General features: G+C 34.6%; 1 protein-coding gene across 6 annotated transcripts; it reads left to right on the top strand.

Annotated features, from left to right (window-relative positions):
• Positions 1-1,640: 1,640 nt before the first annotated feature.
• LOC105790102 (casein kinase 1-like protein HD16) lies at positions 1,641-15,333 on the top strand. Of its 6 annotated transcripts, none has more exons than XM_052634642.1 (16): positions 1,641-2,288; positions 2,506-2,634; positions 2,733-2,806; positions 2,904-2,973; positions 3,050-3,105; positions 3,911-3,982; positions 4,142-4,236; positions 4,328-4,394; positions 4,484-4,613; positions 4,732-4,950; positions 12,372-12,511; positions 12,960-13,134; positions 13,213-13,303; positions 13,727-13,884; positions 14,205-14,393; positions 14,991-15,333. In XM_052634642.1, exons 1-16 carry the CDS (start codon positions 1,941-1,943, stop codon positions 15,048-15,050), a joined length of 2,073 nt encoding a protein of 690 aa, XP_052490602.1. In that variant the 5' UTR covers positions 1,641-1,940; the 3' UTR covers positions 15,051-15,333. The 6 variants fall into 6 exon arrangements, with proteins under 6 accessions (XP_052490602.1, XP_012472971.1, XP_052490601.1 ...); XM_012617517.2 differs by lacking the exons at positions 12,372-12,511; positions 12,960-13,134; positions 13,213-13,303; ... (1 more) ...; positions 14,205-14,393; positions 14,991-15,333 and adding exons at positions 5,084-5,223; positions 5,325-5,499; positions 5,588-5,678; ... (1 more) ...; positions 6,374-6,562; positions 7,372-7,765; XM_052634641.1 differs by lacking the exons at positions 4,142-4,236; positions 4,328-4,394; positions 4,484-4,613; positions 4,732-4,950 and adding exons at positions 11,227-11,321; positions 11,413-11,479; positions 11,571-11,700; positions 11,807-12,025 and having other exon boundaries at positions 1,644-2,288.
• The last annotated feature ends 16 nt before the right edge of the window (positions 15,334-15,349 follow it).

Genomic DNA, 15,349 nt, shown 5'->3' with positions numbered 1-15,349 from the left:
TGAAATCCTTGGACTACTTGTGTGGTTATGACTAAATCGGAGAAAAAAACAGTGAAGATCAATAAACCAAATCGAGCAAGTCTTATTTGGTTCGATTATTTCGGTTATTATTCTCAACTTAATTCGATTTGTATAAACTTTTCAATTTATTCAGTTGTTGCTATATAAAAGTTGAACCGATTGAATGCTTCTTTTTTCTATCGAAGCAAGTCAAATAATATAGAAACAAAATGTGAATATAAATTCAATTATTTTTTGTCTTAATTAAGTATTTACATTAAATGTTATTAATTTGTTAAATGTTTAATTATAAGCCAATAGAAGTGAGACACCTGTCTCATTTGAATTGGTTAAAACTAATTTTAAAAATTTTAAAAATCTAAATGCCGTAAAAATTCAAAAAGTAGATTTAAATTTTAAAATTGAAAGTATGTATTATTAAAAAATGTAGCTAATATTTTTAAAAAAATTTTAAAAATAAATATAATTCTTAAAATTATATAAAAATTCACTTGTTATATTATTTTTTCAAAAAATTCATTTTAGATTTTGTAATTAAAAAAATATATTTTTAATTAAAATATTATAGACTGATTTGATTTTTGGTAAAAAAATGCGACCAGCATGAGATTCCACTCGCCGACTAGCGCTGGTCAAACCAATCAATTTTTGTTTTTTAGATTTAAACTATTTTTATTTTTAAACTTTTTTATTTCATAATCTTTTAATTATATATTTAAAAATTTAAGTAAAATTTTTAGATTATATATTCTAGAATTTTGTATTAGAAAATTCAACATTAATACCAAATAATAGATTAATTAAAAAACAAATGAGGGAAATAAAGAAGGTTGTTGAGTTTAATTTTAATATTCAGTTAAATTTTTAAGATTTTTTTATCCCAAATTGATATCTGAATTTGACTTAAATATTAAATTTGGTAGTTGAGTTTTTTTCAATTTGATCCTTAAGTTATTTATTTGTCTCAATTAAGTTCTTCAATTTGGTTTTAATATTTAATTTAGTCCTCAAATTCTGAATTATGTATATATATATATATATATATTATTTTACTTGGGCGCATACGCATAAAATATTTATTAGGTCACATTGTATTATTTGGTTTGGTTAATAAATTGAATATTAAAGTTAAACTTGGGTATTAAATTAAGACAACAAAAACATTTTATATTAAATTGAATATGAAGGTAAAGTTAAGTATTAAATGATATATTAATCTAATAAAAAAAATCGAATTGCACAATCAGCATCAAGATTTGCAGACTCAGATTGCTGGTTGAGTTGGACAAGCTATCAGTTTGTCGGTCCAATTGATCTGTTCGATTCGATTAAATAAATCATTAAAAAATATAAAAATGTTAAAAATCCTATTCAACTAGTTTTTTTATCCAGTTCAACTGATTCATACTGATTTTTGATCAACCGATTCAATATCTCTCTCTAAATTAATATCATGACCAATTCTCAATTCAATCGATTCAATCAACTGATTTGATCCGGTCCGGTAGCTATCCATTTCATAAATGCTGACGTGGCGTCATATCTATGGGACCCACTTCAACTCAATACACGATTTCCATCATCTCTCACAAACTATTTTCGTCAAAAACTTGCGCCTTTTTTCATCCCCCATTTTCTATATCCTTTATTATTATTATTATTATTATTATTTAATTTCCTCTGCCAAAACCCTAACCCTAACCCTCAAATTCGCTTAAAATCCTCCCCCTTTGTTCCAATCCTTTCTCTAATTACACTAAAAGCCCCTTCAATTTTTGATAAATTGAATTTATTGTAAAAATTTTCCCCATTCCTTTTTAAAAAAAAAAATTGAGAAATTTCCATGGCCGCCGTTGTAGAAGAAACCATACAATGATTGAATTATTGGGGTTTCGTTTCAATTTTATGGGGTTTATGAAATGCCTGAGTTGCGAAAAGGAGTTTGTAGAGGCCGTGCCAAGTTAGCGCAGCCTCAGCAGCCACAAGAAACCCGGAAACAAACAAGGAATCAAGTTCGGAAACGTGCGGCGGCGGCGGTTATTGAGGTAGGTAGGCCAAGGACGAGATTGGCCGCCAAGAGACTAAAGGAGGAGGAGGAACACCCTCAGGTCGTAGTGATTTCTGAGAGAGAGAGCGATATTTTGAAGGAGTTGGTAAAAGACAATAAAGAAAAAGAAGCTGTGATGGGGGACGATAGCGGTGGGTTGAGTGCTAATAAGGCTGCCGAACAGGAAGAGGAGGGAAGTACTGCACCTTTCCCTGAGAGGGTATGCTTTTGTTTTATTGTTGAAAGCATTTATATTTTTAATGATAGTCCTCTTTTCCCTTTTAGTCTAATTAATTATTTTTCCTTGTGTAATTGTTTGTCTATTTAATTAATTTTCCTCTTTTCTTTCTTTGTTTTCTGGTAACTTGTTTTCTGGGTTCATTAATTTTCAGTTTAGTTTGGTTGATTTGATTTTTGTTTTGCTATAACTTTGCTAGGTTCAAGTTGGGGGATCTCCTATGTACAGGATAGAAAGAAAGCTTGGTAAAGGTGGATTTGGCCAGGTGTTTGTTGGAAGACGTGTTAGTGGTGGAAATGAACGTGCAACTGGTTCTGCAGCCATGGAGGTAAACCATCTTCAACTATCTTAAGCCATAGAAAGTTCCATATAATCTTATTTCTTGATATTAACATTAGTTCTGTTATTGTTTTTGCATTCTTTTAGGTAGCTCTGAAATTTGAGCATAGAAACAGCAAAGGTTGTAGTTATGGTCCTCCTTACGAATGGCAAGTTTACAAGTAGGTGGCTGTATTTCCTTTATAGTTTTTTTTTTTTGGAACATTTCTAAATTTATGACTACATGTGATAACATTGTGTTGGGTTTTTGGTAAACAGTGCTCTAGGTGGTAGTCATGGAGTTCCAAAAGTGCACTACAAAGGAAAGCAAGGAGACTATTATGTGATGGTATGGGCTGCAGCTTGTCTTTCTGTTTGTGCATCTATCTTAAATCATGGCTTAACTGCTGCTATTGTATTTTCAGGTTATGGACATATTAGGGCCCAGTTTATGGGATGTTTGGAATTCTTCAGGGCAAACGTAAGTGGCATGTCTTTGTGACCTTGTTCAGACTCCCGTCTCTCCACCCCACCCCCTTTTTCATGAAGTACTGGTGTCTGACATTCACGTCCAACGCTTAAATGGACATGGGTATTGGGATATGATCGTGCACAGACAGTCAAAATACCTTGAACTCAGAAAAAATGAACATGCCTGTTTCGGACGCACACCCAAACCCAGCACTGCCACCTGTGTTTGACAGACTTTTAGTTTCACCCATCAGACACAACTCGAAGAAATAATAGTACTCCCTTAGGGTATTTTTTTGGATTGTTTTAAGAAAAACTATGAAAAATCCAACGTCCAGTCCTAAAGGACAACATGAACTTATACACAACTGAAAAAACACTAGCCCATATAATCTATATATGCTCAATTAGATGTTAGCTTAGCTGGCTGACTGCTGGCCCTCTTTTCATTACTGGTCGTTCTATATAAAGTAGTAACCCAAAGGCCCAATTGAAGTAGGGGCATGCACTCCTCTTATTGTTGATCTCTTGGTAGGGTGGAATTGAGCATCTAAGCTTCTGGTTATATTGAGTGTTTTTGTGGGGTTGGGTGGGATTGATGGTCTGCTTGTTTCCCAGGGGAAATGCAGGGGTTGTCTTCTTGACCTTGCTTGGCAAAAGAAGTGCATGCATTCTTTTTTTCTCAAATGTATAACTTTCTTATGGAATATCTGTGCGTTGTAATCCTTTGTATAAACATTGGGGTAGATGGACTCTAACATGGAACAAGCCCACTAGTCATGGATATTAATTTTTGTTCTTAATTTCACATGCAGGATGTCTGCAGAAATGGTAGCTTGTATAGCTGTTGAGTCCCTATCTATACTAGAGAAGATGCACTCCAAAGGGTTTGTGATTTTTTTTATGTTTAGTTTGAATGCTAGTTTTCATGAAAGCTCTATAAATCTATAATATTGGTATCTTTTTAAAATGTTAAATCTATATTTCACCTCTTTGTCTTTGTTTCTACTAACTTTTGATTTCAATGTTGATCTTATGTGATACAGTTATGTGCATGGGGATGTTAAACCTGAGAACTTTTTACTTGGTCAACCATCCACGCCACAAGAGAAGAAGTTGTTTCTTGTTGACCTTGGATTAGGCAAGTAAATTCTATTTTAGCCCCACAGTTCCTTTTTATGCTTGGATTTGAGTTTCTTTTCTTATGTTTGATCTAAACCATGATGTTTCAGCAACAAAATGGAAAGATGGCAGCAGTGGACTGCATGTTGATTATGATCAACGACCTGATATGTTTAGGTGTGTATAATGTCTGTCTAATTGGAGACTTGTTTATGATGAACTCTTTTGCTGATATTGTTGTGTTCTGTAATTTTCATCTTCACCAGAGGAACTGTTCGGTATGCAAGTGTCCATGCGCATTTGGGAAGAACTGCTAGCAGAAGAGATGATCTTGAGTCTCTTGCTTATACGCTCATATTTTTACATCGAGGCCGGCTACCATGGCAGGGGTATCAGGTATGACTGATTTGATTATCACAGTGAGTTGTATATCAGAGAGTTATTTTAGCATTCATTGTTTTAGTATTCATTGTTTATATTGTTTTCTCATTCTTTCTTGTACTTTCAAATCAAGGGTGACAACAAATCATTCTTAGTCTGCAAAAAGAAAATGGCTACATCACCTGAAATGCTTTGCTGCTTCTGTCCTCCACCACTAAAACAGTTTCTTGAGATTGTGGTGAATATGAAATTTGATGAGGAACCCAACTACTCCAAACTAATATCGTTATTTGAGGGGTTGATAGGACCAAATCCAGCTGTAAGGCCGATAAACACAGATGGTGCTCAAAAGGTATTGACATGTACTAGTGTTTGTCGTCATGAATATACATGTGATGCTTTTTATTTTTAAAGTATATATAAAATTTAATAATTTTAAGTTAATAAAGGCAGTAGAAAAATAACAATCCTGGAATGTTTGGTAGATTATTTATCAAGTCGGCCAAAAGCGAGGTAGGTTGACCATTGATGAAGAGGATGATCAACCCAAGAAGAAGGTTCGTCTTGGTGTTCCTGCTACACAGTGGATTTCAATCTACAATGCAAGACTGCCAATGAAGCAGAGGTATTTTGGAACGTGTAGACCTTAAGGAGTAAAAATGTTAATATATACTAGCTGTCCTCGTTTGATGTTTCAATTTAACTGTTTGGTTATCATGCAATTAGGTATCATTACAATGTGGCAGATGCAAGGTTGGCCCAACACGTGGAGAAAGGAATGGCTGATGGTCTGCTAATAAGCTGTGTGGCATCTTATACCAATCTTTGGGCATTAATTATGGATGCTGGAACTGGTTTCACAAGCCAAGTTTATGAGCTTTCACCATCCTTCTTACACAAGGTGTCCTATTGCATATTGTTATGGTTAATACTTTCTTTCCTATTACGACTGGTGTTCAAGGAATGACTCATTTTTTTCAATTATACAGGAGTGGATCATGGATCAGTGGGAGAAGAACTATTACATTAGTTCTATTGCTGGTTCTAGCGGTGGCAGCTCCCTTGTTGTAATGTCCAAAGGTCTGTTCATATTCTAGTTTGTCTAAATTGTCTGATAAAATTGTGGTTTTGATGGAATAAATAGATAGATAAAGGCTGAAATTGAAACTTGAAATATTGTGGTTTTAGTTGCTACGACATTTTTTTTCAATATGTTTTAATTGATGCATGTACCAACTTAGCTCTATATCCAAATGTTGCTTGAACCAGACTGGATCGACCAGGGTCCGGGTCTGGAGAGTGGCTGTGAACTGGTTAGACCGGGAACCGGTATGGACCGGTTAACCGGGTTTTTATTTCTAATAATTTTTTAATCAGATCGTTCGGACCAGTGAACTGATCCGGTTTTAAAAACATTGCTAAATCCTTTTACAGAAACCTGAATGGTACTTCAATCAAGCATGTAGACAAAGATGTTGATTTTTTTACCAAAATTTGTACTTATATAAAGATTTCTGAATCATGATAACGTTTGTAGGCACCCAATACACTCAACAATCTTATAAAGTAAGTGACTCTTTCCCATTTAAGTGGATAAACAAAAAGTGGAGAGAGGGCTTTTACGTAACCTCAATGGCAACTACTGGAAGCCGATGGGGTGTTGTTATGTCTCGCAATGCTGGTTTCAGTGATCAGGTTTGATCTCAGTTGCACTACAAGTATTCAGATTAGATGCACCTGCTATCTTATTAACTATTTTCAACCGGTTTTTGTAGGTTGTTGAACTTGATTTTCTCTATCCAAGCGAAGGAATCCACAGACGTTGGGATAATGGTTATAGAATCACTTCAACAGCTGCAACTTCAGATCAAGCTGCACTAATCTTGAGCATTCCTAAGCGCAAGCCCGGTGATGAAACTCAAGAAACTTTACGAACATCTCAATTCCCCAGCACACATGTTAAGGTAATTGTTCTATTGCTTCTTTTTAGTATATACTTTGCCAGTTTTAAGAAGTTAATATTTTTTTAGGGAAATAAGAAGTTATATTTATGAATGACAAGAATTTTGACATTCCATTTCTTCCAATTAATAGCCCTTTTATAAAGAAAATTGTATTTAATGTGCATTACTTTTTCTTAAATTCAATAAAAACATTGTATTAAATGCAATTTTATCCCCTAAAATGGTAAGAAATCTATCCTTAATTGGTGTTTAACTTAACCTAAGAACTATCTTTGATAGCTTATGATCTGCAATCTATATCAACACATTGTCTATGTTTGTCAACCGAGTCCGTGGTGTAATGGTAAAGGGTTTTCGTTAAAATGAAATCCATCTCTGAACATCCCTTGTCTAATTTTTTTGGTACAAATTATAAATAGGGGAGGCGATAACAATGACTGGGTTTGAACCCTAATTTGTGAGATGACCCCAATAAGGGGCTTAACCATTGCTTCCTTATGTTATCGCTGTCAAACTATGTTTAAATCTATATGATGATATATAAATCTATTACTATATTTAAGTGTTTTATTGAGTTGGTGCCATCAACTGGGTCACTAACTCAGTAATGAATATACCAAAAGTCCCTCACTTTTAATAAGCAGTAGATATTATTTTGAAGGTAATTTGGTCTTTTCATATAAAATCTTGCAAAATATTTGCGCATAATGGGGTTTGAACTTAAAATGTTGTGAGTGTGACAAAATCTAGTATATAGTTCATTTATATATATATGCCATTTTTCATGTGAGCTTTGTTGTTCTGTGCAGGAAAAATGGGCAAAAAATCTCTATCTTGCTTGTCTATGCTATGGGAGGACTGTATCATGAAATGGGGTATCAATGGTGGTGACAATTTTCCTAGGGAAAAAAGGGGGAAGTTCCCTACATGTTATCTCCATCTGTTTCCTTCTGATGTGTTCCCCATGTTAAATGTTTATAGTGGACATTAGGATGTCTTAAAAATATCTCCCAAGTCCTTGTACTATTAAAATGTTGCAATTTAGTCCTAATTTTGTTTATTTCTGTATTTTAAAATAAAACTGTTAACAATGTTTGCTAGTGTCTGTTAAATATGTGCTATGTGGCATACACGTGGCCCTAACATGTAATATAAAATGTTATTTAGATATATATATATAAATCGAAATTTGGGAGAGAATAATAGATTTTCTTAAAAGTGCGTAATTTTGCATATGAAAATATTTTAATTAGTTTTTTAAATTCTTGGAATTTGAACTCAACTAATTTTAAATGAACTCATCTTCAAATAATTTGAAAGTTGAGCTTCGAATTTGAATTATGCAAATTAAAAATGACTTTAAGAGTTTGATTTTAATGTTTAATTTAGTATTTTAGTTTTGATTTAATATTAGATTTGGTATTTGAGTTTTTCAATTTGATATTTAATTTTTTTGTTTAAATTGAACACACTGGTCTCTAACTTTATTGCTTAATTTGGTATTTAAATTTTTTTGTCTCAATTAAGCACCTTTTATTATTAGGGTACGTGTGTCAAAAATTCATTGGTACTATATGATATCATTCGGTCGGAAAATGAAAATTGAACATTGAAACTAATCACAGGTACCAAAATGAACATTAAAATTAAAATCAGGTACCAACCAAGCAATATGTTAACCCTTTTTAAGTTATCCATTTGTAAAATTAGAAAGGCATTGTCTTTGCTTTACAATGCGGGAAAAGGTAAAAAAAAAATAAAAATAAACATGCTGACGTGGAGGAAAACATGGGGCCCACCTCAACTCTAATCCATTCGCATATCAATTTCGGCTCTGTAAGTTGGCTATCGGCCTAAGGAAGCCACTCTTTTACTTCTTTTTCCCATTTCCCTTTATTGTTGTTATTTTCTGATTCCCCCCTCTCCTACCAAATTTCCAATTTTCCTCCCCAAACCCTAACCCTAATCCTTCATTTACTTCAAAAATCCTTCCTCGTTTTTGATTCCTCTCTCTAATTAAACCTTAAGTCCCTTCAAAAATTGATTAGTCGTTTCAATTTCTTGTTGTGAATTCCCCAAACTTTTTTTTTTAAATTATTGAATTTTTACATGGCTGGTGTTGTTGAAGAAATTATACAATGATTGGGTTATTGGGGTTTGGTTTCAATTTTATGGGGTTTACGAAATGCCTCTGGTTCGAAAAGGAGTTAGTAGACGTCGAACCACGTTAGCTCAACCGCAACAAGGGGGAAAACAGACGGGGCGGAGCAACCGAGGTCGGAAACGTGCGGCTGAGGGAGAGGTAGGTAGGCCGAGGACTAGATTGGCTGCGAAAAGACTTAAGGAGGAGAATAAAGTTCAGGTGGGGGTGGTAGCTCCGACCGGTGGAGAGGATCGTGAGTTTAACCAACAGGTGATTTCGATTTCTGAGAGAGGGAGCGATATCGAGAGGAAGGAGTTGGTGGAAGTTGATAAAAGGAAGGAAGGTGGGATGGGGGACGATAGCGGTGGGTTGAGTGCTAACAGGGCTGTTGGACAGGAAGAGGAGGGGAATACTGCACCTTTTCCAGAGAGGGTATGGTTATATGCTTCTGGTTTTGGCTTGTCCATTATTTATTTGTTGTATTTCTTTGGCACTTGCTTGTTGATAGTTGTTCTTGTTACGGTTCCGAGCCACTATATTTTCGATTTAGCAGTTTTTTGCCTTTAACTCTTATTGATAGTTGTCTATGCGTGTGAGTCTGTGTGTTAAGTGTTGAGAGCCAATTACTTCGAGCCTTGTTGTCTACCTGACGCTGTAATTGTTAGAAAGAAAGGAAAATGAGGGAAAGGAAAGGGCACTGAAATTGATTTTATTATTATTCATTTTGGTACAATAGATGGAAAATGAGATGATGGAAAAGAATTGAGTAAACATGTAAATGATGTGATCGGTTTTTTTAAGTTTAGTGAATGCTATCCTCCCACCTGTGGAAGGGTTGAATTTTGAGGGAATGAGAAATTTTAAAGGTCCACCTATTTTCCGTGCCTTCTAATTTCTCTACCATCGAATGAGTGAAAAGTTAGAAGGAGAAAGTGAGAAAACCTTCACCTAATACACTCTTTCCAGTAATCTTTGTGTCCTATCATTATAATATCATTTTTTTAGTCAGCTAGGATAATTGGATTTATTTTCCTTTTAAACTTTTGCTAGGTACATTTTGGGGGATCTCCTGTGTACAAAGTAGAGAGAAAGCTAGGTAAAGGTGGATTTGGTCAGGTGTTTGTTGGACGACGTGTTAGTGGTGGAAATGAACGTGGAACCGGTTCTGCTGCCATGGAGGTAAACCATCGTTTGCTGTCTCAAGCCTATAGGAAGTTTCATATGATCATAATTATTTATATTAATATTAGTTCTGTTACCATTCTTGCCATCTTTTAGGTTGCTCTGAAATTTGAGCATAGAAACAGCAAAGGATGTAATTATGGTCCTCCGTATGAATGGCAAGTTTACAAGTAGGTGGCTCTATCTCGTTTCTAGTTTTTCTTTGGAACATTTCTAAGTCATGACTATATCTGACACTGTTGATCTTGTTGTGAACAGTGCTCTTGGTGGCAGTCATGGAGTTCCCAAAGTACACTACAAAGGGAAGCAAGGAGACTATTATGTGATGGTATGATCTGCAGCTTGTTTTCTATTTGTGTACGTATCATAAATCCATGCTTGACTTATACTTGTGTATTTTCAGGTTATGGACATGCTAGGGCCCAGCTTATGGGATGTTTGGAACTCTTCAGGGCAAGCGTGAGTGACATGTCTTATTACCTTGTTAACACTCCATCCCTGCCCTGCTTCCTTTTTCTTATGGTTTGCTTATTTAGAAATGAGAGACAACATAAGAGGAAGCACTTTATTAAGTGAAATTTTGCTTCATTCTTATTTGATAGATTTACAATTGTTTTTAGTTTTGTTCAGTAGACAGGTCGGAGAAACAAAAATACTCCATTACTGTTTACCATTTCTTCTTTCCACTAGAAATATATTGAGAGTATATGTTCATGCTTGGGCTATCTAAGTTATTTAGTGGTTTCCAGTTGGGGAGCTATGTTTACTTTCTTCACCTGTTTTTTGGGGGGAGTGGGGTGGTGGCTATTTTAAGAATAACTAACTAATCCATCCCTCTAACAAACCCAAAACCCAATGCTAAAAGGCCATGAACACTCGTACACAACTCTAGGAAGCCCTTATCCTTAGAATCAATACATGTTTGGGGTTTTCTTCTTAACCCTTCACTGCAAAAGAATTTTTATGCTAGTTTTTCTTTTCCAATTTTATCACGTTTTATGGAACATTTGGCACCTCCTAATCCTTTGTGTAGACGTTGAGACTGATGGATGATAAGATGGAATAAGCCTACTAATCTTTGATTTAAAACTTTTGTTCTCAATTTCACATGCAGGATGTCTGCAGAAATGGTAGCATGTATAGCAGTTGAGTCCCTATCAATATTAGAGAAGATGCACTCCAAAGGGTTGGTGATCTTAATTATTTTTAGTATGAATATTAGTTGGTTTGCAAGCTCTATAAATTTATAATTTTAGTATCTTTCTTAATTTTCAACTCTTTTCTCTTTTTTTGATTTCTACCAACTTTTTCTTTGAATGTTGATCCTGTGTGATACCAGTTATGTGCACGGGGATGTTAAGCCTGAGAACTTTCTACTTGGTCAACCATCTACACCACAAGAGAAGAAATTATTTCTTGTAGACCTTGGATTAGGCGAGTAAATTTCACTTTATCCCTACAGTATCTCTTTAATGCTTCCATTTTGATTCTTTTCTTATGTTTTGTCTGCATCATGGCATCTCAGCAACAAAGTGGAAAGATAGCAGCAGTGGGCTGCATGTTGATTATGATCAACGTCCCGATATGTTCAGGTGTGTATAATTTTTGTCTAGTTGGAGATAGGTGCGTATGATCAACTATTTTGCTGACACATTTGTGTTCTGTAATTTTGGTATTCACCAGAGGAACTGTTCGATATGCTAGTGCTCATGCGCATTTGGGAAGAACTGCCAGCAGAAGAGATGATCTTGAGTCTCTAGCATACACACTCATATTCCTGCATCGAGGTCGATTACCGTGGCAGGGCTATCAGGTATGGCTGATATAATTATCGTAGTGAGTTGCATATCAGTTATTTTAGCCCTCATCATCTATAACTGTATTGTTTTCTCATTCTTTGTTTTGCTTTCTAAATCAAGGGTGACAACAAATCGTTCTTAGTCTGCAAAAAGAAAATGGCTACATCCCCTGAAATGCTTTGCTGCTTCTGTCCTCCTGCACTAAAACAATTTCTTGAGATTGTGGTGAATATGAAATTTGACGAGGAGCCCAACTACTCCAAACTAATATCTTTATTTGAGGGCTTGTTAGGACCAAATCCAGCTATAAGGCCAATAAACACAGATGGTGCTCAAAAGGTATTTATATGTACTAGTGGTCTAGTATTTGTTGTCACGCATGTTGCATGTGATAATTTTATATTACTTTGAAATAATAATTATATAGAATACCGGTCTTCTAACTCCTTTTGTCAATGCATAAAATTTGGTTGCATGCAAAATATATATATAAAAAATAAAAATAGTAATATTAATTTTCGGAGGCCAATTTAAATGTATTTAATGTAAATATGCATTCATACTAAGGGGTTCTAAGATCTTGGGGGTAGGGGCCCAAGGGTTCCCCATGCTCTCACTGTCATCTGCCAGTTAAGACTTTAGAAAATCTGTAAACACATTAATGATAATTGTGAAATTTTGGTAGATTATTTATCAAGTAGGCCAAAAGCGAGGTAGGTTGAACATTGATGAAGAAGATGATCAACCCAAGAAGAAGGTTCGTCTTGGTGTTCCTGCTACCCAGTGGATTTCAGTCTACAATGCCAGACTTCCAATGAAGCAGAGGTATTTTGGAGTAGTCTTCATTTTCACTGCACCGTTTCTTCTCTTCATTTTCTTTTTCATTTTAAAAGACAGTAGATGTGATTTGCGAAATTAATAATTTCACTTTCAAAAGGAAATTTAGATTGTAATTATTAGCTCATTTCTCATTTTCGTAACATTTGAAGCAAAAGGAAAGCAGCAAATGCAACATACAGTAGAATTTTAAGTATATATATATTTGAATTAGTTTGGTCTCCTTTTGACTTGTGGTTAAAGAACCTTTTACCATGTGAAAAATTTTTTTAGTGGTCCTCTATCAAACACCTCTTTAGTCCTCCTCTTGCCCGTTTTATCTTTTGCTTTAGCTGGAGTATGATCGGCCTGTAGGCAATAAGGGAAAAAATGCTCATATGTACTAGCTTTCTGTGTTTGATGTTTCAACTTCACTGTTTGGTTATCATGCAATTAGGTATCATTACAATGTGGCAGATGCAAGGTTGGCTCAACATGTGGAGAAAGGAATAGCAGATGGTCTGCTAATAAGCTGTGTGGCATCTTGTACCAATCTTTGGGCATTGATCATGGATGCAGGGACTGGTTTTACAAGCCAAGTTTATGAGCTATCACCTTCCTTCTTACACAAGGTGACCTATTGCATATTGTTATGATTGCTTAAGTAAAATATTTATATTAAGGAATGGCTTATTCTTCTGAATATCCAGGAGTGGATCATGGATCAGTGGGAGAAAAACTATTACATTAGTTCTATTGCTGGTTCAAACAGTGGAAATTCCCTTGTTGTTATGTCCAAAGGTCAGTTTGTATTCTGGTTTGTGTAAAAGTCTGATGAAATTTTGGTTTTAATGGAATAAATGAACGCTAAAATCAAAATCGCTTAAGATGGGTTTGGGAGGAGAATATGGTATATCGAGGATCTAGGTGATGGTGTGACATCTTTTCTTTGACATGGATGTTCCTTCCAACTCTCAATTGTAGCTTTGTTTCTTTTGTTCATTTTTCTCCTTTGATTTAAATCTTGTAATCTTAGGAGTTACTAGAAACCAAGGGGATTGATTAGATGAGAACTGAATTACTTAAGTAGTTAGGCGAACATGTTAGTTTTTATCAAAGTTTGCACTTCGGACAAACAATATCTAAGCAAAACTGCTTCTTCTTTTTTTCCTTTTTCATTTACTTTTATGGCTCAAGATTTCCGAATCATGATAATTTGTGTAGGTACCCAATACACTCAACAATCTTATAAAGTAAGTGACTCTTTCCCCTTTAAGTGGATAAACAAAAAGTGGAGAGAGGGTTTTTATGTCACCTCGATGACAACTGCTGGAAGCCGATGGGGTGTTGTTATGTCTCGCAATGCAGGCTTCAGTGATCAGGTTTCATCTCAGTTGCACTAACATTATTTGGGTTCTCCATAGCAATTTGATAATTGATCAATGGTTTTCTTTGTTTGTTTGAATTCATATTAACTTGGAAGTTAATAATATTGTCCATTTAATTGGGGATTGATGTAAAAAAAACAATTGTTAGGGTTAACCATAACTTCTAGAAAGTTATTCAGACGGAACTTAATATTATTAATTTTATTAGATATATTAAAAAGCTATAAATGTATTTAACTCATCATGAGTTCACAAAATTAATCCCTGAACTTGTTTAGTTTGAATTCATTCCATCCTTTCTACCGGTTTTATAGGTTGTGGAACTTGATTTTCTCTATCCAAGTGAAGGAATCCACAGACGTTGGGATAGTGGTTATAGAATCACATCGACAGCTGCAACTTTGGATCAAGCTGCTCTAATCTTGAGCATCCCTAAGCGCAAACCCGGTGATGAAACTCAAGAAACTTTACGCACATCTCAGTTTCCCAGCATACATGTTAAGGTAACATTTCTATTGCTTCTTTATAATGTGTACTTTATATACATCTAAAACTTGCTATTTTGAGAAGTTAATATCATAAATGAAAATGATTTAGGGAAAGTAAAATGTAAATTAATGCTTTATGTTTTTCTAAAATTTAGTAGAAGTAATGCATTAAATTAAAAAAAAAAAAAGAAGCTAAAATGGTAATCATTAATCCTTAACCAGTGCCTACTAGGGATGAGCAAGAAAACCGAAAAACCAAAAACCAAAAACAGATTCCAGTTGATCGGAATTGATGGAATTCAGTTCTGTTCGGTTTCTTAAAGAACCACAATGGTACGAGATAACCACAAATTTTGTCCAAAACCCCAATCAGAACCAAATCGTTATCACTCCTAGTGCCTATAGGCATTTAGAACCGAATCGTCATCACTCCTCATCGACCTAATCCAAGTATCCTTACAGGAATTACTTCTTGATAGCTCTGTATTAACATGTTAATTCCTTGTATGATTAAATCTATATGGTGATTTGTAAATGTATGTATGTATGTATGTATGTATGTATGTATGTATGTAAGTATTATATTTTCATGTGAATTTTGTTATTGTGTAGGAAAAATGGGCAAAAAATCTCTATCTTGCTTGTCTATGCTATGGAAGGACTGTATCATGAAATCCATGCCATTGGTGACAATTTTACCGAGGGATAAAAGGGTGGATTTTGTTTTCTTCCCCTAATTTTATCTGTTATTTGCTTTCTCTCGATGTTGCATGTTAAATGTTTAGAGGAGGGGAGTACACTAGGGATGTCTAAATATACCTCAAGCCCTTGCTATTTAGTTTTTGTATTTTAAAAATGTATAAGTGTTAACACCCTTTGCTCCTATTAAATATTACTTATGTGTAATATTTTCTTGATATAAAGTAATGATGTGGAATTAAAATGTTCTTTTCAATGTTGTGGAATTATTT

This window comes from Gossypium raimondii, chromosome 8, assembly GCF_025698545.1.
Source record: "Gossypium raimondii isolate GPD5lz chromosome 8, ASM2569854v1, whole genome shotgun sequence".
Classification (NCBI taxonomy): Eukaryota; Viridiplantae; Streptophyta; class Magnoliopsida; order Malvales; family Malvaceae; genus Gossypium; species Gossypium raimondii.
This window is presented reverse-complemented; position numbering and strand designations above follow the sequence as displayed.